The sequence below is a fragment of the Nerophis ophidion genome, linkage group LG09 (assembly GCF_033978795.1).
Source record: "Nerophis ophidion isolate RoL-2023_Sa linkage group LG09, RoL_Noph_v1.0, whole genome shotgun sequence".
Classification (NCBI taxonomy): domain Eukaryota; kingdom Metazoa; phylum Chordata; class Actinopteri; order Syngnathiformes; family Syngnathidae; genus Nerophis; species Nerophis ophidion.
In genome coordinates, this window is record NC_084619.1 from 47,841,816 (window position 1) to 47,866,151 (window position 24,336).

Here is a 24,336-nt window from a genome sequence, read left to right on the forward strand (position 1 = left end):
CAATATAGTGTATCCGTCATAAAAACGAGGTAATGCTCATTTTATCTTAGTAAACAAACCGCAGGGAATCATATATTTCTGTATAAGCATGCAAACGTTGACAAATTAATATTTTCTATTGTTGCTCATTTAGTCATTAATATTGGAGGAATGGACAAAATCATGGCAAGAATTTATAAGTGAATAAAAATATGTTTTATATAGAAATAAAGAGTTGTCTGGTTGGTTTTGTATTGGTTTTCATCAGGAGAGTGCAGGGCTGAAAATAAAAAGCAGCACATATTTTCAAGCATTTAATGTCCTAGCAAAAGGAGTAAGCGGCTGTTCAAGGGAGTGATTAAAATAGAAAGTGCATCTTTTTGTTCACTGAAGTTCAACTTAATAGAAAAAAGATCCAAGCAGTTTCATATGTCAGGCGGCGCACAATTCAGAATCATCCTGTAAAAACAGCAAATAATTGAGTCAAGGTACAAGTGTGTACTGGAGTATTTGGTGGTATGTTGTCAATCAAAGGCACATCACAGCTTTGTATCTGACTGGGGGATTGTTGCACACGCACACGAGACACACACACACACATACACGCACACACACGTACGTACAACATGCACCAGCCCTTGCGTGCCGCGGGCGGACAGTCGCCGACATCACCCCAGAGCGTAGGAGACGATGACGACGTGGATATGATCTCGGAGATATTGGATGAAGCAACAGAAGGTGATTGGTTGTTTTCTTATAGTCGATTCTGGAAGGCGCTAATTTGATTTCCTTATTTTCACTTGCAATGAGTTGAAACACTGTCGCGCTAACAGTCATAAAGAAAGGGACCAAAAAAAAAATTAAAATAAAAAAAAAATTGGGTAAACATTCTAAAGGCTTCCCTTATTCATTTTCTGTAGACATAAAGACGTTGAATAAGATATCAATCAGTGGTTACGTCATCAAGAAAAGCACAAAATGTTTACAAGCTTTTTAAAGGTAAATAAAAGTCTTAAGGGCATAGCATCGTTCCGCTCGTGGCTTTCCGCTATTTGACTATTTTTACATACAAATATTGACAAACCGCCACTTTGTGCTGGCAGCCTCCAGTCTATAGAGAGAGGGATGAGGAGGACCGAGGACTCATAGCGGGCCTTCGGTGCCGAGGTCGTCCTGACTGCCACTCGGCTTCTCCAAATCCTGGCTGGGCGTGTCTTTGAGGACGAGAGCGGCGCTCTTCTCCGACAACTCGTCGCCGTCTGCTTCCAGGCCCTCTGGGCAAGGCAGCTTCAGTAGTTCCTCCCTCAGCTGAGCCGTGTGTCGCTGCAGCAAAAACACACACATTCAACACACGCAGGCAAAACAATGCTTAGATTAGACAATTTGATAATACAAATTTCCCAATAAAATAAAATAAAAAGGAATATACAAATAACAAATTATATTGTCACAGTGGGATTTAAAATATATTCTTACTCATGACACTTTTAAGTTACTTCAACTATTTTTTGTACGATTATTCAATTAGGTAATTAATAATTAATTCAATTAAACTTTTTGTGTCCCAATAACTAACACTAAACACTTAGGTTTATTTAAGGGGTGATTTTGGAATTTGTGTGAATAAGAAAATTATAAAATTTTACTTTCACATATTTTCACGTTTTATGAGCTACTGAATTTGTAAACTATAATAAAGAAATTTTGTAATATTTGACATATATAAATATATTTGAAATATATACATATATTTGATATATATAATAATATTTGACATATATAAGTATAATATTTGACATATATAAATATAACATTTGACATGAAGGAATGTAATATTTGACATGTATCAATATAATATTTGACATGTATACATATATTTGAAATAGATACATATATTTGATGTATATAAATATTATAATAATATTTGACATATATAAATATATTTGACATATATAAATACTATAATACTTGACATACATAAAAGTAATATTTGACATATATAAACATATTTGACAAGTATAAATATCATAATTATATTTGACCTATATAAATATTATATTTGACGTATATAAATATACTTGACATCTATCATTATAATATTTGACATATAGATTTGATAAATATAATTATAACATTTCACATATATAAGTATAATATTTGACATATAAAAGTATAATATTTGACATATATAAATATACAATTTGACGTATATATTTATCATATTCGACATGTATAAATATTATATTTGACATTCATCAATTTAATATTTGACACATACAAACCTAATATTTGACATATATAAATATTAGACATATATAAATGTAATACTTGACATATATAAATATAATATTTGACATATATAAATAGAATACTTGACATATATAATTATTATATTTGACATATATAAATATTATATTTGACATGTATAAATATTATATTTGACATATACAATGATGACTATGAGAACCATGGAGAGGACGAAAGCAATGGTTTGTGCAGCCCTTTGAGACACTAGTGATTTAGGGCTATATAAGTAAACATTGATTGATATAAATGTAATACTTGACATATATAAAGTGGCTTACCAAAAAATGTACACCCTTTTAATCCTTCCATATTTTGTCACATTACAAACATAAATATAATTTATTGGACATTTATGTAAAAAACAACACAAATTGGTATACAATTGTGAAGTTGAAAGAAATTGCACTGGATTTTTTATTTGTATTTATTTTTTTTACAAATAACATTTTATTTTTATTAAAAAAAAGCGAGGATTGATATTTTGACGAAAAACAATGTTTAAAAACACGGACATTTCACAAGCCTGTAGGTGGCACTTTTGGAAGATTCTAGTAACCTTTTTGGGGGCAGCCTGTGCTATCGAACTCTGATTGGTTGAACACAGTTGTGGGCGTTTTTAAAACTTATTTTTCAAACACACGACCGCCTTTAGAATATGCGAGATAACTTGTTTATTTCCTAGTTCTTGTGTATTTCTATTACAACAAACTTGAGAACGGAGAGAAAAAAGAACAAAAAGAGCTTTTGACTTGCAAGATTGTTTTGTCCAGCATCTTTGTGCCGAAGAACGCTGACCAGCGGAACTATCTTGCAGTGTTTTTATTCAACCGTAGTCTTGGGTAGTGTGAGGAAATGGGTTCCAATATTAGCACAGTTAATTGCGGTTTCTGGAACTGTATGTGCATCAGGCACATATGGGGGGGTATTTGCTTGGCACAATATAATGCATTACATGTAACGATTTTCTACTTGGTGTATTGACATGGTAATAGGCTATATGATTTATGCATAACGTGGGTTGGCTCATAGAATCACACTCTGCACTGAAAGATGGTGATTGCTTGATTGAGTTTGGTTTATTTCGAAAACATGAACACACTTACGGTATAATCCATCCATCCATTTCTACCGCTTATTCCCTTTAGGGGTCGCCGGCACCTATCTCAGCTACAATCAGGGCGGAAGGCGGGGTACACCCTGGACAAGTCGCCACCTCATCGCAGGGTCAACACAGATAGACAGAGAACATTCACACACTACGGCCAATTTTAGTGTTGCCAATCAACCTATCCCCAGGTGCATGTCTTTGGAAGTGGGAGGAAGCCGGAGTACACGGATACATCACACATAATTTCATATAGTTTCTCTTTACATCATGTCCGAAAAGAAGTAGGAAGAATCAAATGAATCCTACCCCGTTCCCACTTACGAGCGTTTACAAATACAGTACATATGTTCATTTACTGTCTTCTTTTTGTAACACAATTACATCAGTGAATGATTAATACAGCAGTTCTTGCAATACAAAATTAAGTCAGTCATGATAAACATACTGAGATGAAGAATATCCCGTTTTCAATAAGGTTGAAGGTATTTCATAATGCTTCTTCCTTGTACATTGTTAGCACTATTCATTTGAACAACCTCGTAAACTGGATGAATTTAGTATATTGTTTAATTTATCTGCCTAATTCATTCCAGAGTTTAATTCCACATACTGATATACTGAAGGTCTTAAGTCTTGTACATGCATACAAATGGTTTAAGTTAGTTGTTCCTCTAAGGGTATATTTCTCCTCGTTAGTTCAGAGGAATTGTTGTACATTCTTGGGGTAGCAGGTTATAGTTTGCGTTGTACATCATTTTAGCTGTTTGCAATGTTACTAAATCGCTGAATTTCGATATTTTTGATTTAATAAATAAAATGTTTTTATGGTATCTAAAGCCAACATTATCAGTCTAACTGATCCTTTGTGTAACACGGTTAGTAATGGAAGTATACATTTGCAGTTATTTCCCTATATTTCTGCACAATAACTCAGATATCTACCATGAATTGATTAACGTGAACCCCGACTTAAAAGAGTAGAAACACTTATTCGGGTGTTACCATTTAGTGATCAAATGTACGGAATATGTACTGTACTGTGCAATCTACCAATAAAAGTTTCAATCAATCAATCATATGTTTACACTAGCGAGCAGTAGAGAATATGGAGGGATTTTTAGTCCAAAACATATTTTGCTTTTTTCATTATTAAAATATTTCTTGCCACCTTATGTTGCATATTTTTATATGAGATTTCCAGGTAATTGCATTATCTATTATTACACCCCAAAATGTAGTTTATTTTACCCTTTGCCCTTTTACTCCGTCTATTTGTATTTGTGTATGATGCTCTTTTGATGTGCGTAAATGCAAGAGAATGCTGTACGTCAGGTAGGATGCAGTTATGCTGAAAGAAATGTGGCGGTGATTTTACTGTTGGCCTTGGCTTGGGGACGGCGTGGCGAAGTTGGGAGAGTGGCCGTGCCAGCCATCTGAGGGTTACTGGTTCAATCCCTACCTTCTACCATCCTAGTCACGTCCGTTGTGTCCTTGGGCAAGACAATTCACCCTTGCTCCTGATGGGTCCCGTTTAGCACCTTGCATGGCAGCTACCGCCATCAGTGTGTGAATGTGTGTGTGAATGGGTGAATGTGGAAATACCGTCAAAGCGCTTTGGGCTCCTTAAAAATGGGTAGAAAAACGCTATGCAAGTACAACCATTTACCATTTGGCTTGCCATCAAAGTAGGCCTATGCGATATATACTATATTCCCTCCATCCATTTCTACCGTTTGTCCCTTTTGGGGAATTATATATAATTATTTTGATGGTGGTCCGTGCAGTCAAACTAGACATTTTAGCAGGATAATGCCAACAATATGTCTCGACTAAAATATTGCTGCGTAACTTTACAAATACATTTGGCTAATCAACATTAGTAGAACGTGGCGTGATTACTTAGTAAACCATCTTGCAAGTAGCATAAACAAGAGAAACCTACAGCGTAGGACTCGTCGATAGCCATTTGAAGTTCCTTGGAGTAAGATTCGGATTCGGCTGGGTATCTGGCAACACTAGTCATGGAGAGTGGGAGGGCACTACAGAATTTTGATTGGGATTGCAGTTCCATTTCTGGCCACATTATTACATATGGCATAGGGCTGCCAATCTTTGGGTGTCCCACGATTTGATTCGATATCGATTCTTGGGGTCACGATTCGATAATATATCGATTTTTTCGATTCGATTCGATTCTCGATTCAAAAACAACATTTTTCCGATTCCGTATTCATTCAATACATAGGATTTCAGCAGGATCTACCCCAGTCTGCTGATATGCAAGCAGAGTAGTAGATTAAAAAAAAAAAAAGCTTTTATAATTGTAAAGGACAATGTTTTATCAACTGATTGCAATAATGTAAATTTGTTTTAACTATTAAACGAACCAAAAATATGACTTATTTTATCTTTTCGAAAATATCGGACACAGTGTGTTGTCAAGCTTATGAGATGCGATGCAAGTGTAAGCCACTGTGACACTATTGTTCTTTTTTTAATTTTTATAAATGTCTAATGATAAATAAATAAATAATAAAAGGGTTGTACTTGTATAGCGCTTTTCTACCTTCAAGGTACTCAAAGCGCTTTGACACTACTTCCATCCATCCATCCATCCATTTCCTACCGCTTATTCCCTTTCGGGGTCGCGGGGGGCGCTGGCGCCTATCTCAGCTACAATCGGGCGGAAGGCGGCGTACACCCTGGACAAATCGCCACCTCATCGCAGGGCCAACACAGATAGACAACATTCACACTCACATTCACACACTAGGGCCAATTAAGTGTTGCCAATCAACCTATCCCCAGGTGCATGTCTTTGGAAGTGGGAGGAAGCCGGAGTACCCGGAGGGAACCTACGCATTCACGGGGAGAACATGCAAACTCCACACAGAAAGATCCCGAGCCTGGATTTGAAACCAGGACTGCAGGACCTTCGTATTGTGAGGCAGACGCACTAACCCCTCTGCCACCGTGAAGCCCGACACTACTTTCACATTTACCCATTCACACACACATTCACACACTGATGGAGGGAGCTGCCATGCAAGGCGCCAACCAGCACCCATCAGGAGCAAGGGTGATGTGTCTTGCTCAGGACACAACGGACGTGACGAGGTTGGTACTAGGTGGGATTTGAACCAGTGACCCTCGGGTTGCGCACGGCCACTCTCCCACTGAAATTATAACTAATATTGATACTGTTGTTGATAATATTCATCTTTGTTTCACTACTTTTGGTTTGTTCTGTGTCGTGTTTGTCTCCTCCCAATTGCTTTGTGTATTGCAGTTCTGAGTGTTGCTGTGTCAGGTTTGGTTTTGGAATTGAATTGCATTGTTATGGTATTGCTGTGTAGTGGTTTGTTGGATTGATTTAAAAAAATAAAATAAAAAATAAAAAATAATAAATAAATCGATTTAAAAAAAAAAAGAAAAAAAGAATTGATTCTGAATCGCACAACCTATTCGAAGCGATTTTTTCCAACACCCCTAATATGGCACCTTTGATGAACAAAATTAATGAAAACTGCTTTGACATATTAACTTTTAACGAATTACAAGAATAAACAACACAATACGTTTATTTGACACCCAACAGGTGTAAAAGAAAGTCCATTTCTATCCTCCTTCAAAACCGCAATAAAAGAACACCTCTAGGCCACTTCAACCCGAGATTAACACCCTCCCCCTCCAAATCCCACCACTCCGGTTTGTAAATAATCAAATGTATATACTTTTTGTTACGCTTTCTGAACTCACAATGTTCACTGCTCGCTGTACATATCCTACAAAGTCAGACCTACACTGTTTCAATGTCCATTTCTAAGATGATGCAATTGTTGATGACTGAAGTGCTGATGTAGTCGGACTCACTTCGACGCACAGCAAGGGCTCTGGAACCACTTCTCTTGAAAGGGGCTGGACTCTCTTTCACTCTGGCGTTGCCGGCAGTGAGAGGCGACGGGCTGGGGTGGCAATTCTCGTTTCCCCCCGGCTCAAAGCCTGCACGTTGGAGTTCAACCCAGTGGACGCAAGGGTAGCCTCCCTCCGCCTTCGGGTGGGGGGACGGGTCCTGACTGTTGTTTGCGCTTACGCACCAAACAACAGTTCAGAGTACCCACCCTTTTTGGGTACACTCGAGGGAGTACTGGAGAGTGCTCCCTCGGGTGATTCCCTTGTTCTGCTGGGGGACTTCAACGCTCATGTTGGTAACGACAGTGAAACCTGGAGAGGCGTGATTGGGAAGAATGGCCGCCCGGATCTGAACCCGAGTGGTGTTTTGTTATTGGACTTCTGTGCTCGTCACAGTTTGTCCATAACAAACACCATGTTCAAACATAAGGGTGTCCATATGTGCACTTGGCACCAGGACACCATAGGCCGCAGTTCCATGATCGACTTTGTAGTTCTGTCATCGGATTTGCGGCCTCAAGTTTTGGACACTCGGGTCCTTTTGGCTCATAGGACTCCGGAGGCAGTGGACAGGTACCGACAGGCCAAGCGGTGTGCAGCTTCAGCGGTCGCAGAGGCAAAAACTCGGACATGGGAAGAGTTTGGGGAAGCCATGGAAAATGACTTCCGGATGGCTTCGAAGCGATTCTGGACCACCATCCGCCGCCTCAGGAAGGGGAAGCAGTGCACTGTCAACACTGTGTATGGTGCGGATGGTGTTCTGCTGACCTCAACTGCGGATGTTGTGGATAGGTGGAAGGAATACTTCGAATACCTCCTCAATCCCACCAACACGTCTTCCTATGAGGAAGCAGTGCCTGGGGAATCTGTGGTGGACTCTCCTATTTCTGGGGCTGAGGTCGCTGAGGTAGTTAAAAAGCTCCTCGGTGGCAAGGCCCCAGGGGTGGATGAGATCCGCCCGGAGTTCCTTAAGGCTCTGGATGCTGTGGGGCTGTCTTGGTTGACAAGACTCTGCAGCATCGCGTGGACATCGGGGGCGGTACCTCTGGATTGGCAGACCGGGGTGGTAGTCCCTCTCTTTAAGAAGGGGGACCGGAGGGTGTGTTCCAACTATCGTGGGATCACACTCCTCAGCCTTCCCGGTAAGGTTTATTCAGGTGTACTGGAGAGGAGGCTACGCCGGATAGTCGAACCTCGGATTCAGGAGGAACATTGTGGTTTTCGTCCTGGTCGTGGAACTGTGGACCAGCTCTATACTCTCGGCAGGGTTCTTGAGGGTGCATGGGAGTTCGCCCAACCAGTCTACATGTGCTTTGTGGACTTGGAGAAGGCATTCGACCGTGTCCCTCGGGAAGTCTTGTGGGGAGTGCTCAGAGAGTATGGGGTATCGGACTGTCTTATTGTGGCAGTCCGATCCCTGTACGATCAGTGTCAGAGCTTGGTCCGCATTGCTGGCAGTAAGTCGGACACGTTTCCAGTGAGGGTTGGACTCCGCCAAGGCTGCCCTTTGTCACCGATTCTGTTCATAACTTTTATGGACAGAATTTCTAGGTGCAGTCAAGGCATTGAGGGGTTCCGGTTTGGTGGCCACGGGATTAGGTCTCTGCTTTTTGCAAACGATGTGGTCCTGTTGGCTTCATCTGGCCGGGATCTTCAGCTCTCACTGGATCGGTTCGCAGCCGAGTGTGAAGCGGCCGGAATGAGAATCAGCACCTCCAAATCCGAGTCCATGGTTCTCTCCCGGAAAAGGGTGGAGTGCCATCTCCGGGTTGGGGAGGAGACCCTGCCCCAAGTGGAGGAGTTCAAGTACCTAGGAGTCTTGTTCACGAGTGGGGGAAGAGTGGATCGTGAGATCGACAGGCGGATCGGTGCGGCGTCTTCAGTAATGCGGACGTTGTACCGATCCGTTGTGGTGAAGAAGGAGCTGAGCCGTAAGGCAAAGCTCTCAATTTACCGGTCGATCTACGTTCCCACCCTCACCTATGGTCATGAGCTTTGGGTCATGACCGAAAGGATAAGATCACGTGTACAAGCGGCCGAAATGAGTTTCCTCCGCCGTGTGGCGGGGCTCTCCCTTAGAGATAGGGTGAGAAGCTCTGCCATCCGGGAGGAACTCAAAGTAAAGCCGCTGCTCCTCCACATCGAGAGGAGCCAGATGAGGTGGTTCGGGCATCTGGTCAGGATGCCACCCGAACGCCTCCCGAGGGAGGTGTTTAGGGCACGTCCAACCGGTAGGAGGCCACGGGGAAGACCCAGGACACGTTGGGAAGACAATGTCTCCCGGCTGGCCTGGGAACGCCTCGGGATCCCCCGGGAAGAGCTAGACAAAGTGGCTGGGGAGAGGGAAGTCTGGGCTTCCCTGCTTAGGCTGCACCACTCGCGGCTAAAAGTCGTCTGCTTTAATCGCATAATTACACAGTATTTTGGATATCTGTGTTGCTGAATCTTTTGCAATTTGTTCATTTAATAATGGAGACTATAAAAAACAATGTTGTTGGTGGAAAGCGGCGTGTTGCAGCTGTCTTTAGCACCGAGACACAGCCTATGTATCTTTCTTTGTATGTTGTGAAGCGGAGCGGTCAAGCGAACATGTTTTCTCTACCTCAACCAGCATGTTTTTGGATGGGGAAATTGTGATGTGTATCTTACCGGAGAAATCATTGGATTATTCGTCGTCCTGCAGCTACGGCAGCTGTGAGCTTGGCTCCTCTCTGAGATACTTCGTATTCACCGCAGCCATCCGACCTCAAGGTATGTCTTTACAATCTTTTACAATCTTTAAATCCTCACTAAAACACTATTAAAACAATAAGCAGATAAGGAATCTTCCAGAATTATCCTAGTAAATGTGTCTAATTACATCTGAACCGCTCACACTGCAGTCGCCCGTAGCCGTCGCTTTTTTTTCTATTCCTTCACTATCAATATCCTAATTCACGAATCTTTCATCCTCGCTCAAATTAATGGGGATATTGTCGCTTTCTCGGTCCGAATTGCTCTTACTGGCTCCCATTAAAAACAATGGGAATATGTGTGGAGCCCTGCAACCAGTGACGTCACGCGCACATACTTCCGGTATAGTCAGGGCTTTTCTATTAGCGACCAAAAGTTGCGAACTTTGTCATCGATGTTCTCTACTAAATCCTTTCAGCAGAAATATGGCAATATCGCGAAATTATCAAGTATGACACATAGAATGGACCTGCTATTCCTGTTTAAATAAGAAAATCTCATTTCAGTAGACCTTTAATTTGTAGGCCATATCCCATGAAAGTAATGCAATGTAAATGTGGAGGAGCGACTGCAATAAAGTGGTTGACAAAAGTGTTTAGTTGGTACCTTTAGTGCTGCAGCATGATGAGACATGGTGCGGCCTACTCGCTTGTCACTGCTGTACTGCTGAATGTCAGCGATCCATTCTTCACACTGCGACATGATCTCTGTTTTCTTTAGGAAAAAATGTTTGTGGATAACCTGCAAACACACACATTGACAACACGTGAACAACACATTAAAATGTGAACAAAACATGCCTATTAACAACAAATGAGCAACAATCCTACAATTCTTTGAGTTTCATTAAGTTCTGTGCGTGTTTTCATTATTCGAAGTTTGAGTAGAATGCTCCAAACTAATTCTTGAAAAAATAAATTGTATTCATAATGTGATACAGAACACTATAGAATAATTCTAAACATGCATTGTTACAATACGATACATATTTCCTGTCTCTCATTAAAACATGTTCCAAAAGGAGTAGGAAGAAGCAGAACCTTTTCACTTATATGGCAATTTGCAATACATTTTGTTTCTCAATATAAAACACATACAAATAAATAAATAAAGTTTTCTCATGAATAAATAAGATGACTAAAATTGTCTAATTTTTAATAAGGTTGAAGATATTTCCAAGGATTCTTCTTCTTTGTACTTAGTGAACACTAAACAGTTTCTTAAACTGGATCATATTAGTACTTTGTTTAAATTATTTGCTTAATCTATTCTATAATTGAATTCCACATAACGATATATATAAGTTAATTCCACATACTGATGTATACTAAAGGTTCTTAATTAAATTTTTCTCTCAGGTTATATTTCTCCTCTTTTCTTGAGAAGAACTGTTGTACATGGGTAGCAGGTTATAGGTTTTGCCGTTTGCAAATGCACCAAATCCTTGAATTTTTATATTTTTGATTTAATGAATAAAATGTTTGAGTGTTTTCTGTATCCAGCATATAGTATTAGTTGAACTGACCTCTTTTGTAACACCGTTGGTGAAATAAGTGTAATTTTGTAGTTATTTCCACATATTTCTTTTTACAAAATACCTCAGATATGGTTACTACTAGAGAGCAGTAGAGAACAAAATGAGGTCATATAAAAAAATCACCGGACTTGCCAGACATGGAACCTTCAGCTCTCCTAAAATACGGGATTTAGGTATAAATATTAGATGTATAATTGTGCAAATGAAAAGAACCCCCCCTGACCAATTTTTAACGCATGTAAACCTGGGTGACAATATGCATTTCCATGTTAAAAACAGAGGTTAGAAAGAGGTTATTTTCCCTCAGGATTTATGTGGCTTTGGCAAACTGCCATTTGACTTTTGGTATTTGGACAAAGCCATCAATAACAGTTCCAACAGACTTCTCCATGCAAACAGTGCATTTCATTGCATAAACACTAGATCTCACATGCGCACACCCACACACGCATGCACACACACAAACAAACTAACAAACAAACAAAATGACATCCATGAATGAAATATAAGTGCAGGCCAATATCAGGTCTACTAGCAGACGCAGATTGTTTGATAGAAGATAAACTCAGTGACCTTTGAGGTAATGCTGTCCACTCATTATTCCACAGGGCAACCAAGGGAGGAAAAGCCAAGGAAGGGATAAGTAGAACCATCTGTTGTATGAGTCACGGAGGCCACGAGTGAATCACATTATAAAGGTATTCAGACATGTATTTATTCCAATCAGGAACACATTGACGACATGGCTATCGACCTTCGAATGCTAATTTCCATTTCTGTCTGTTAAAACACCAGTTAGCTACACCACAGAATAATTACAGCATTCAACTGAAATAAAAATACAAGCAAAAATAATGCTTGACTTAACTTGGTCACTTATAGCAGTGGTTCTCAAATGGGGTACGCGTACCTCTGGGGGTACTTGAAGGTATGCCAAGAGGTACGTGAGATTTTTTTTAAATATTCTAAAAATAGCAAAAATTAAAAAATCCTTTATGAATATATTTATTGAATAATACTTCAACAAAATATAAAAGTAAGTTCATAAACTGTGAAAAGAAATGCAAAAATGCAATTTTCAGTGTTGACAGCTAGATTTTTTGTGGATATGTTCCATAAATATTGATGTTAAAGATTTCTTTTTTTTTTGTGAAGAAATGTTTAGAATTAAGTTAATGAATCCAGATGGATCTCTATTACAATCCCCAAAGAGGGCACTTTAATTTGATGATTACTTCTATGTGTGGAAATCTTTATTTAGAATTGAATCACTTGTTTATTTTTCAACAAATTTTTTGTTACTTTTATATATATCTTTTTCAAATAGTTCAAGAAAGACCACTACAAATGAGCAATGTTTTTGCAATGTTATACAATTTTATAAATCAGAAACTGATGACATAGTGCTGTGTTTTACTTCTTTATCTGTTTTTTTCAACCAAAAATGCTTTGCTCTAAACAGGGGCTACTTGAATTAAAACAATTTTCACAGGGGGGTACATCACTGAAAAAAGGTTGAGAACCACTGTGCTCGAACACCAGTTAGCTACACCACAGAATAATTTCAGCATTCAATTCAAATAAAAACACAAGCAAAATAATGCTTGACTTTACTTCGTCAGTCAGAGCATACATTAAGAGTCATTGCTATGGATTAAGTCATATATTTAATGTTCTGTGTTGACAAAGTACATAAATGATACCGATGTTGGGACAGTCTAGACTAAACCCCAATAATTTCGAATCAAAAATACTGAAATTTATCAATCGGCTACATATTTAAACAACTTAAAATGTGTAGATGCTAACAACTGCTACCTGACCACAAGCTACTCTTTTTTTCCCTTGCAATCACCTTTAAAACTCCTGTTTGTCTGCACACTACTAAAACCATTTTGCATGTCAAGATGTGTAGTAAAACTGTAGAACAGCTTAACAGACAGCACTGTACTGTATAAGTCGTTTGTTATATGGTAGGATAACAATGCTGAGAAACACAAAAGTCTGAGAATTCCATTGGTACTACAGAGTACCTAGTCATGTAAAACCAAATGGTACCATATTTTGATATCGCCACGTCTGGTGGCAGACATGTAATATGAACATGCTAACACAGAAAGTGAAAAAACAGTAAATACAGAGCAATGGAGAATGTGTCTGATTAAAAATGTGCGTGTTTCCACACATACGCCGAATACAATAAACCCAAAAAATGTGTGGTTATTTCCATCTGGATATTAACCAATACATCAAGGTATAGCCAGTATGATGTTTCCTTATTGCAATCAATCACATGCTCATATCCTTGAAAGTGATGTTTGGTAGATGGAATTGAAGCGGATAGGGGGTTCAATATTTGACGGCGTCTGTGTTGCTTGCACGCACACACGTGCGCGTGCACACACACACCTCACTCTCACACACAAACAGGGAGCATGCAAACATACACACACGGAGGTCCGAGTGTAGACTTTTTCACCTTGAATCCATCCATATTTCAACACACAACCCAATGTCCTTAATTCCACCTGACAACCTGCTGTTATTCATGTCGAACATTAAGTCAAGCACTAGTCTCTCACACACAATCACTAAAAATAAACACCAATGGAAGTAAAACACACCCATCCTTACCTCTGAACTGAGTGCTTCGAGTTGAATATTGTAATAAAAATAATGGCCACTTTGTATAACCTGGTTTATATTTAACTAGAAAAACAAATGTGTTGAAAAATGCAACCACTTTAACAGAAGTAGAAACAAAATAATCTCACATTAAGTATATTTATATATTGTGTTCATTGTAAAGTAATATGGAGATGGATTTGAATATGAAATATTACCTCTAAAAAGTAAACTTAAGCTCTATAAACACTGCTTTCCCACAATAGCTTTTGAGAGCCCTCATTTTGCTAATTAATGCGCTCTTGTTCTTGATGAGGCTGCTCAGGATGAACAGACGCAAAGATTTTTGCCAATAGTCTTTTCATGGACCATTTGGAGGATTGCAAGGAATACCACATTTAAAGATGACATCTCCACACAATGTTACAGTAATAATGTCAGTCAATAATGGCTCCAATTGGAAATACAACTACATTACATTTTTTTAGTGTTTAGCATTTACATGTACTGGCTTGGCCTCTTTGAAAGTAAGATAAAAGAAGATAAATCAACCATGTAAAAAAAAAAAAAACATTGTACAGCAGGGAAGTCAAAACCTTTTCCACAGAAATTCAAGTACTGAAAAATCGAATGATTTGAGGGACATATTGATATTTTTGATTCCTATAAAGGGTTGAAAAAAGACATTGTGTATATAAAGACGGACGTGTGTGTCAGCTTTGTGTTAGAGGTGACAAAGTGAAATAATATTACTTATTTGTAGGGGTGTTGCAATCTGATATAGAATTATATGTGCTTGTATTGTAAAATGTGTAATATAAGGGCCAATACAAGCAGTCCTGCAGCCTGTTTACTTGTGCAAAGCTGGACAGCCAGTTAACCTCTGAATGTCCTCGTCTTGTATTTTAGTCAAGTCATTTACAAGAGGTAAAAACGTGGTCAGTCAAAAGCTACTAGGAGCTAACAGCTTCACAACAGCTAAGCACGTTGTAGCACACAAGCTACACATACATAAGTGTTCTTCATTGAACAGTATTATAATAAAAAAACAGCACATTTGTCAATATAAACAAATACCAAACAATTATAGTTTCATATTACTTACATATACAAAGTCTTCAAGGAAGAAGTGTATAAGAAAATATCCAGAAACAAACGTCACTAGGTGTCACCAAAAAAAAAATTACTACTCGACAGCATCAGTCCAACTCGACAGCATCAGTCCATTCCAAGCGGTTAATAATAAATAGATTAGTGTTTTTCTCACCTACCATTGTTCTAACACATTTTGCCTGTTTAAACATTTTCTAACATTCCACACTACAAAATAATAAAAGTATATATGACTCTAGCTGATATCATATCAGATCAATATTGGTATCGGCCAATAGCCAAGGCTCCAATATTGGTGTCGTATCGGAAGTGAATAACATGTATTGGGACAACCCTAATTATTAGTATCACTATTTATACATTTGCTTGATTCATTACAGCTTTTTGTTCTTCAAAAAACAATTTAAATTGGGGCTGAATGGGTTACAAGACAAACACAAGCACATTTTAAAAATAATGTGGCAGAAACAATGCGTTTTGTTACACCTCTTAATGTTTATGCTACTTCTTATTGACTTGCTGTCAAAATAATTTTGATTGTGTGGCAAAATATACACCAGGATCTTGGGGTTAAAGCAGCCATTTTGCATGATAGCTGACCACTTTGAATTTACGGCCAATTAAATTTAAACATTGATTGTCAAGAGTTTTGGTGATCTTACCTCTTTGAAGCACGGTGACGGGTTGCGCATCTGTTCCAGCATGGCCCATTTCACGCTGGCCTGCCGTATGTTGCCATCGTATTCTCGTGAACTCTGGGTGCCACTGGGTGTCCCACGTGAGCGCTCATATCCTGGCTCATTAAAGTAGGGCTCGGCCACCAAGATAAGGGACTGAACGGACACTAGCACCTGCAGGACGACAGTAAATGAAAAAAGATGGGAAAAGGTCATAAACATGATATTCATAGGCAGAAAACATACACAGCCGCATACCACTTAAATCAATCAATCAATCAATGTTTACTTATATAGCCAATCACTTAGGACAACTATAACCTTAAAGGGGAACTACACTTTTTGAGGGGAATTCTGACAATTATACACGATAATTTTTTCAAGACGGGAACACATTTGTTTCTTTGTTTTTTTTAGGAATCTACAGATCAAAAAAAGCCTGCAAGATGCTACTAACATCGTAGCTGATATGGGTCAGCGATGGAGCCTTCAAAGCCCAACGTTTTTTATAACACGCTTTGAAGTATACATACGATGTAGTAACAAATGCATTTATAACAATTCGTCATATATATAGTTACCGTATTAGGTCATTTTAAGTATTTCCAGAAGTCTTTTCCTGGGCGCATTGATTTCAGTACCCATACCTACTCCCATCAACAAATGTGTGTTCTACCAGTAATACCAATCATGGCAGACTTTGTAATAGATGACGAGGATCATTAATTTGGACAAATAAGGATTCACAATCCTATCTTTTTGAAACTGAATATACAAAAGATAAACTGCTGGTTATAGAAGTGAGCACAAAGAGAGGGTCAAACGTTGGCGCAGATGGAAACCGAGAGAGTGAAGACCGGCATGAATTTGCATTGTAAATGTGGAGATTGCCAAGCTATGCCAACAGAAATGGAGAGCTTCTGCTGCGCTGAGTGGCACACACTATTATTATTGATGGAAAGGCTTCTTGTATCTGGCAAAGACACTATTCAAATAAAAAAGAAAAGACAAACTGTTAGCGCTAAAAAACCCTGCAGTGGTAGAAACTTTTTTCCACCTACCCAAAATCAACAGGAAACATTGCCAGCCTGACCGAAAGGACAACTGTCCATTGAGTAACTATAATCGATCACAATAGATGTGGCACATTATGCTTGTTATCACAACTACATACACTGTCGAGCTCTTTGTGAACAAACAGAACAAAACGTGGGCTACTATTTTACTGATACTCTAATATGATTGTTTATTTTCTCAGCACAAAGTGCTGTTCTACCACATTGAGTTGTCCATTACGAACTCAAAAGCGATTCAGCTGCTGAAACAGAAGCTAGCTAACGCCGTAGCAGTTTGAGTGTCCCTGTGAGCAAGTCGATGTGTTACAGTAACCCAGAGTTCGCTCCTACAAAATTTTTTTTGCTATAGCTTGGTTATTATACAGGTTACGGAACAAAATGCAGATTTTGGGTGCATTTTTAAAGGGACTTAGAGGCTGAATGGATTGCTCTAATTAGCTGTATTGCTAGCCACCTAAAAGGAGTCGGTTATTACAAATTAGAATGCAAAAAAAATAAAATAAATAAATATGCATGTGTGTTCTTGTTTCTCATAAGGATTTTGAACAATAGGCCACGTTCTAAAAAGAGGCTCAGTTTCCCTTGAAAGTTGTACATCTTACTCTCTCAGAGTATTAAATTGGTCGCATTTGGACAGTTCAGGTTGTTTCACCTCTGCAGGCTAAGCAGGAAGGATGGTGCTGAATCCAAAGTGTTTACCCTCTAAAGCAGTGGTCCCCAACCTTTTTGTAGCTGCGGACCGCCCAACAACGCTTGATAATTTGTCCTGCGGCCCGGCGGGATTTTTTTTTTTCTTTGCCATGAAAAAGGAAGGTTTTTGTCAAGAAAAAGGGAGGTTTTTGGGTTGGTGCACTAATTGTAAGTGTATCTTGTGTTTCTTATGTTGATTGAATAAAACATAAAAAAAATAAATTGATAAAAAATTATTCTGCGGCCCGGTGGTTGGGGACCACTGCTCTAAAGCAGGGCATGCCAAAAAAATGGTTTCACTTTATTGTGGTGCAAAACAACAACTGTAACAGCCGAACAACAATTCTTAAAAAGTGGGGTTACCTTACTAAGTATTCGATTCAGTTATCAATTAATCAAACAATAAATGAAAACAAACCCGATAACTTCCCTGTCACTTTCAGTCAGGGTATACAACGCTTCACTCTGTGCATTGCTCTCAGCACATGAGTGAGTTTATTCAACATAGGGCTGGGAGATATATCGATATATAAGATATATCGCAAGTTTGTCTCTGTGCGATATAGAAAATGACTATATCGTAATATTCGAGTATACGTTCTCACGCAGTTGCTTTTAGCTGCAGGCATTACACTTCAGGCTCTTCTCACTCTTTCCTGTCTCTCCTCACAGACAAGCAGGCGCACATTCTTACGTACGTCACATACTGTCACGTCATACGTCACAAACGTATCCGTATACGTATGTGATGTACGAGTGGGAATACGAGAGAAAGAAGGTGCGGATCTGGTAACAAATGTAGGAAGACTTAATTCCCAATAAAAACAGCAGGGGATCCATCGTCTGGCGGTGGTTCGGCTTCAAGTGGGAATATGTTGAACAGACAACCGTATTTTGTCAAGTGTGGGGCAAAAGCGTTGCTATAAAAAGTAGCATTAATGCTAATATGAAGCATCATTTGAAAAGTCACTCGCTAGAGAATGAAGAGAATTTCATAACGTTCGTCGTAACCTACCACATAGTGAAGGACAAATACCATTTGATTTCCTATTATGCAGCTCATTTTTATTTGACACTTAAATGTCTCTGACAATCTTGCACTTTATGTTTTGGAAATGACTTGAATGTTTGTGCAATTGCTTAATAACTTTAATAAATACACTTTTGGTCAATTCACTTAGTTGTGATTTCCCTCTCTGCATGAAACTTTAAAAGTAGCATTTGTGAATGCAGTATGAAGAAGAAATTTTTATGTATACACATATAATCATCATTTTGCTGTGATTATATGCATCAAGTGTTCATTCAAGGCCAAAGCAAAATATCGTAATATTTATCGTATATCGCGATATGGCCTAAAAATATTGCGATATTAAAAAAAGGCCATATCGCCCAGCCCTAATTCAACAACACAATTAAATGAACTGAGAGCAGAGAGTGGCCACCACCAAACCTACATTCACCTTCAACTGCAGACCAGTGTAGGCTGCAATGGAGTCAAAGCGGCACATCAGCAGTGACTGAAATAGAGGACTACATACCGTAGCTGCTGGCAGTGAAATGACAGCATGGGGATGTAATCTAACCTGTTCATCTATTCAGATATATTATCATAATGGGTGCTGAGCTCACCTGTAGAAAGCTTGAGGTCTGTGGATTCCACTTTTCCTCTGGTCTTCCATGCCACGTGTTGAGTATACTTAAGCATACCTGATAAAAAAAAAAAAAAAGACAAACAATTAACAAATCACACCACAATATTTGTAGCCAAACAATTCTTTGAGTACTTATTTAAGATAAAACACTTTGGATGTGAATGAACGTGATTGATTCATTATATTATACAGAAATCAGTGGTCAACTTTGAAAATGCCTCAAAAATGTCTCCTTTACATACATTAGGTTTGGAAGGATCAATCCGAATATCAATGGTATCAATGCCAAAGGTTATGTTTATGATTTATTGGTTTCAGACAATGTTTAACATGGTAGAATAAAAAACCTCATTTGGTTAAACACGACGAGTTGAGTTTATACCAAAAAGTAATATTTTGGTTTCATCTGACCACATGACATTCTCCCAATCCTCTGCTGTATCATCCATGTATCCATTTTGGTATAAACTCAACTCGTCTTGTTTGGAAGAAGAAGAATACGGAGTTAAATCCCAAGAACACCAAACCTACTGTGAAGCATGGGGGTGGAAACATCATGCTTTGGGGCTGTTTTTCTAGTAAGGGGACAGGACGATTGATCCGTGTTAAGGAAAGAATGAATGGAACCATGTATCGAGAGATTTTGAGCCAAAACATCCATCCATCAGTGAGAGCTTTGAATGGTTGACCAAATACTTATTTTCCACCATAATTTACAAATAAATTCTTTAAAATTCCTACAATGTGAATTCCTGGATTTTTTTTTCACATTCTGTCTCTCAAAGTTGAAGTGTACCTATGATGAAAATTACAGACCTGTCATCATTTTAAGTGGGAGAACTTGCACAATCGGTGGCTGACTAAATACTTTTTGCCCCACTGTGTGTGTGTACATATATATATATATATATATATATGTGGTACGGTACATTTACTTAGTCCTGGATTGATACAAAAATTTGCAGTACAGTGGTACCCTCTGCTTACGAGTGCCGAGTCTTTTGAAATTCAAGCTGTTTCTCGGTAATTGTTATGTTTTAGGTGCCAAGGAAAAATTCAGGTTATGAGTATCAAATGCAGTTAATGTCATGTTCAGCTTCATAAGTTCCAACAAAACCATCTGGTTCTTCTTGCTAACAGTGGCCTATCGCTATAGACATAACTTTGTTTTTCCAAGAATGGGAAGAAAGAAATTGAGTGTGAAGGACAATACTGAGAAGATGTGCATGTTATTCATTGAATTAAAAAAAGAAAGAATAATAAGTGTGTGTAGCTAGCTAACTTGGTGAAGCAGTTGGAGTGTAGCCCTGCTAGTCTGCACCATTCAGGAGCAGAATGAGTCAAAAACGACAGGTAATGACGTCAAAATTATATCTAAATAGAAAATTTGTGTTATATGTGTTTCATGTTGCACGATTGTACCAAGAAAATTTCCTAGGTTGTGAACCCGTTCTCAAACAGTGGCAATAAAACTATTCTGATTCTGAATAAGCTGCTGATGGTGTGTTTGACGGAGAAACAGATGGAAGGAGACACCATGGAAGTCTACTCTAAATGCTGTACATTATTATATTACTTCATAAAACTACTCTACTTGTTTGTACTACATTTAATGTATTGGATTTCAAACGATGAGTTGGCGACTTGTCCAGGATGTGACCCGCCTTCCGCCTGATTGTAGCTGAGATAGGCACCGGCGCCCCCCGCGACCCCAAAGGGAATAAGCGGTAGCAAATGGATGGATGGATGGATTTCAAACAATACTTATTACCTAAATGTGTGTTTCTCTATTCAAAATGCATGTAGTTACATGTTAAAATTGTGATGTTTTGGGGGGCAAAGCACAAATTAAATTGATTTTAAGCGATTTCAATTGGGAACAATGACTTGACATACAAGTGTTTTGGATTATGACCTCCGTCACAGAACCAATTGAACAATTCAAGCCAGTCCTGTGCACAGCATGTATTCATTTAATTTAAAACAACTTTGCTCCACCAAGGGATGTAAAGGAAGATAAATATTGTTGAAGACTAAAACAGGATAAGTAAGTTTTACAACCTTCAGCAACAAGCTTTTCATGATCCAATCCACTTTATTTATATAGCACATTTAAACAACAAAATGTTTGCAAAGTGCTGCACAACAATATTAAAAACAATATTCAAATACTATCCTGAGTTCCACCAATGACTGAATAAAAACAAAAAATAAAAAATAAATACGTATTAAACCAATATGAAAACAATATAAAATATGATTAAAACGATTTTAAAGGGTAAAACCAATAAAACAGTAAATAGAAATCAAAATTTTAAAAACACAGAGGACAACAGAGGACCACACAACTCACGTAGTGTTAAAAGCCACAGAATAAAAATGGGTCTTAAGACGAGACTTAAAACACTCCACTGTGGGAGCAGTTCAAATATGGAGGGGCAGAGTGTTCCAGAGCTTAGGGCTGACCACAGAGAAGGCCTTGTCTCCCCTAGTTTTAAGTCTGGTCTTGGGCACAACGAGCTGGAGCTGGCTCTCGGACCTCAGACCGCACGCAGGATTGTAAGTTTGGATGAAGTCCGAGATATAATGAGGTGCCAGTCCATGTAAAGCTTTAAAAAAAAAAACAGTAAGGTTTTAAAATCAATTCTAAAATGAACATGGAGCCAGTGCAAACTCTCAAGGATTGGGGTTGTAGGCTGGTGTTTCCTGGCTCCTGTTAAAAGTCGTGCTGCTGCGTTCTGGACTAACTTCAACCGGGAGAGAGCTTTTTGGCTAATGCCAGCATAAAGTGCATTGCAGTAGTCCAGGCGACTTGAAATAAAACCATGCACGACTTGTTCAAAAAGGTTAAAAGATAAAAACAGTTTTACCTTTACTAAAAGACGAAGATGATAAAAACATGATTTTAAAAACGCCATTGACTTGTTTGTCAAGTTTAAAATCGCTATCTATAGTAACGCCAAGGCTGCTGCATCACCATCTTCCATCCATCCATCTTCTTCCGCTTATCCGAGGTCGGGTCGCGGGGGCAACAGCCTAAGCAGGGAAACCCAGACTTCCCTTTCCCCAGCCACTTCGTCTAGCTCTTCCCGGGGGATCCCGAGGCGTTCCCTGGCCAGCCGGGAGACATAGTCTTCCCAACGTGTCCTGGGTCTTCCCCGTGGCCTCCTACCGATTGGACGTGCCCTAAACACCTCCCTAGGGAGGCGTTCGGGTGGCATCCTGACCAGATGCCCGAACCACCTCATCTGGCTCCTCTCGATGTGGAGGAGCAGCGGCTTTACTTTGAGTTCCTCCCGGAATGCAGAGCTTCTCACCCTATCTCTAAGGGAGAGCCCCGCCACCCGGCGGAGGAAACTCATTTCGGCCGCTTGGACCCGTGATCTTATCCTTTCGGTCATGACCCAAAGCTCATGACCATAGGTGAGGGTGGGAACGTAGATCGACCGGTAAATTGAGAGCTTTGCCTTACGGCTCAGCTCCTTCTTCACCACAACGGATCGGTACAACGTCCGCATTACTGAAGACGCCGCACCGATCCGCCTGTCGATCTCACGATCCACTCTTCCCTCACTTGTTAACAAGACTCCTAGGTACTTGAACTCCTCCACTTGGGGAAGGGTCTCCCCAACCCGGAGATGGCACTCCACCCTTTTCCGGGCGAGAACCATGGACTCGGAATTGGAGGTGCTGATTCTCATTCCGGTCGCTTCACACTCGGCTGCAAACCGATCCAGTGAGAGCTGAAGATCCCGGTCAGATGAAGCCATCAGGACCACATCATCTGCAAAAAGCAGAGACCTAATCCTGCGGTCACCAAACCGGAACCCCTCAACGCCTTGACTGCGCCTAGAAATTCTGTCCATATAAGTTATGAACAGAATCGGTGACAAAGGACAGCCTTGGCGGAGTCCAACCCTCACTGGAAATGTGTTCGACTTACTGCCGGCAATGCGGACCAAGCTCTGGCACTGATCGTACAGGGAGCGGACCGCCACAATAACACAGTCCGATACCCCATACTCTCTGAGCACTCCCCACAGGACTTCCCGAGGGACACGGTCGAATGCCTTCTCCAAGTCCACAAAGCACATGTAGACTGGTTGGGCAAACTCCCATGCACCCTCAAGAACCCTGCCGAGAGTATAGAGCTGGTCCACAGTTCCACGACCAGGACGAAAACCACACTGTTGCTCCTGAATCCGAGGTTCGACTATCCGGCGTAGCCTCCTCTCCAGTACACCTGAATAAACCTTACCGGGAAGGCTGAGGAGTGTGATCCCACGATAGTTGGAACACACCCTCCGGTCCCCCTTCTTAAAGAGAGGAACCACCACCCCGGTCTGCCAATCCAGAGGTACCGCCCCCGATGTCCACGCGATGCTGAAGAGTCTTGTCAACCAAGACAGCCCCACAGCATCCAGAGCCTTAAGGAACTCCGGGCGGATCTCAGCCACCCCTGGGGCTTTGCCACCGAGGAGGTTTTTAACTACCTCAGCAACCTCAGCCCCAGAAATAGGAGAGTCCACCACAGATTCCCCAGGCACTGCTTCCTCATAGGAAGACGTGTTGGTGGGATTGAGGAGGTCTTCGAAGTATTCCTTCCACCTATCCACAACATCCGCAGTTGAGGTCAGCAGAACACCATCCGCACCATACACGGTGTTGATACTGCACTGCTTCCCCTTCCTGAGGCGGCGGACGATGGTCCAGAATCGCTTCGAAGCCGTCCGGAAGTCGTTTTCCATGGCTTCCCCGAACTCCTCCCATGTCCGAGTTTTTGCCTCAGCGACCGCTGAAGCCGCACACCGCTTGGCCTCTCGGTACCTGTCCACTGCCTCCGGAGTCCTATGAGCCAAAAGGACCCGATAGGACTCCTTCTTCATCTTGACGGCATCCCTCACCGCTGGTGTCCACCAGGGGA

General features: G+C 40.1%; 1 protein-coding gene across 3 annotated transcripts in view; it reads right to left on the reverse strand.

Moving 5' to 3' along the window:
* Nucleotides 1–280: 280 nt before the first annotated feature.
* The window catches only part of birc6 (baculoviral IAP repeat containing 6), a 191,471-nt gene continuing 167,415 nt past the window's right edge, over nt 281–24,336 (reverse strand). For all 3 annotated transcript variants that reach the window (XM_061911095.1, XM_061911094.1, XM_061911093.1), the window contains 4 exons: nt 19,390–19,467; nt 15,977–16,165; nt 10,646–10,780; nt 281–1,302 (listed from right to left, as the gene is read on the reverse strand). In XM_061911095.1, coding sequence (XP_061767079.1) covers nt 1,123–1,302; nt 10,646–10,780; nt 15,977–16,165; nt 19,390–19,467 — 582 coding nt within the window. In that variant the 3' untranslated portion in view covers nt 281–1,122. The remainder of the gene's footprint in view (nt 1,303–10,645; nt 10,781–15,976; nt 16,166–19,389; nt 19,468–24,336) is intronic.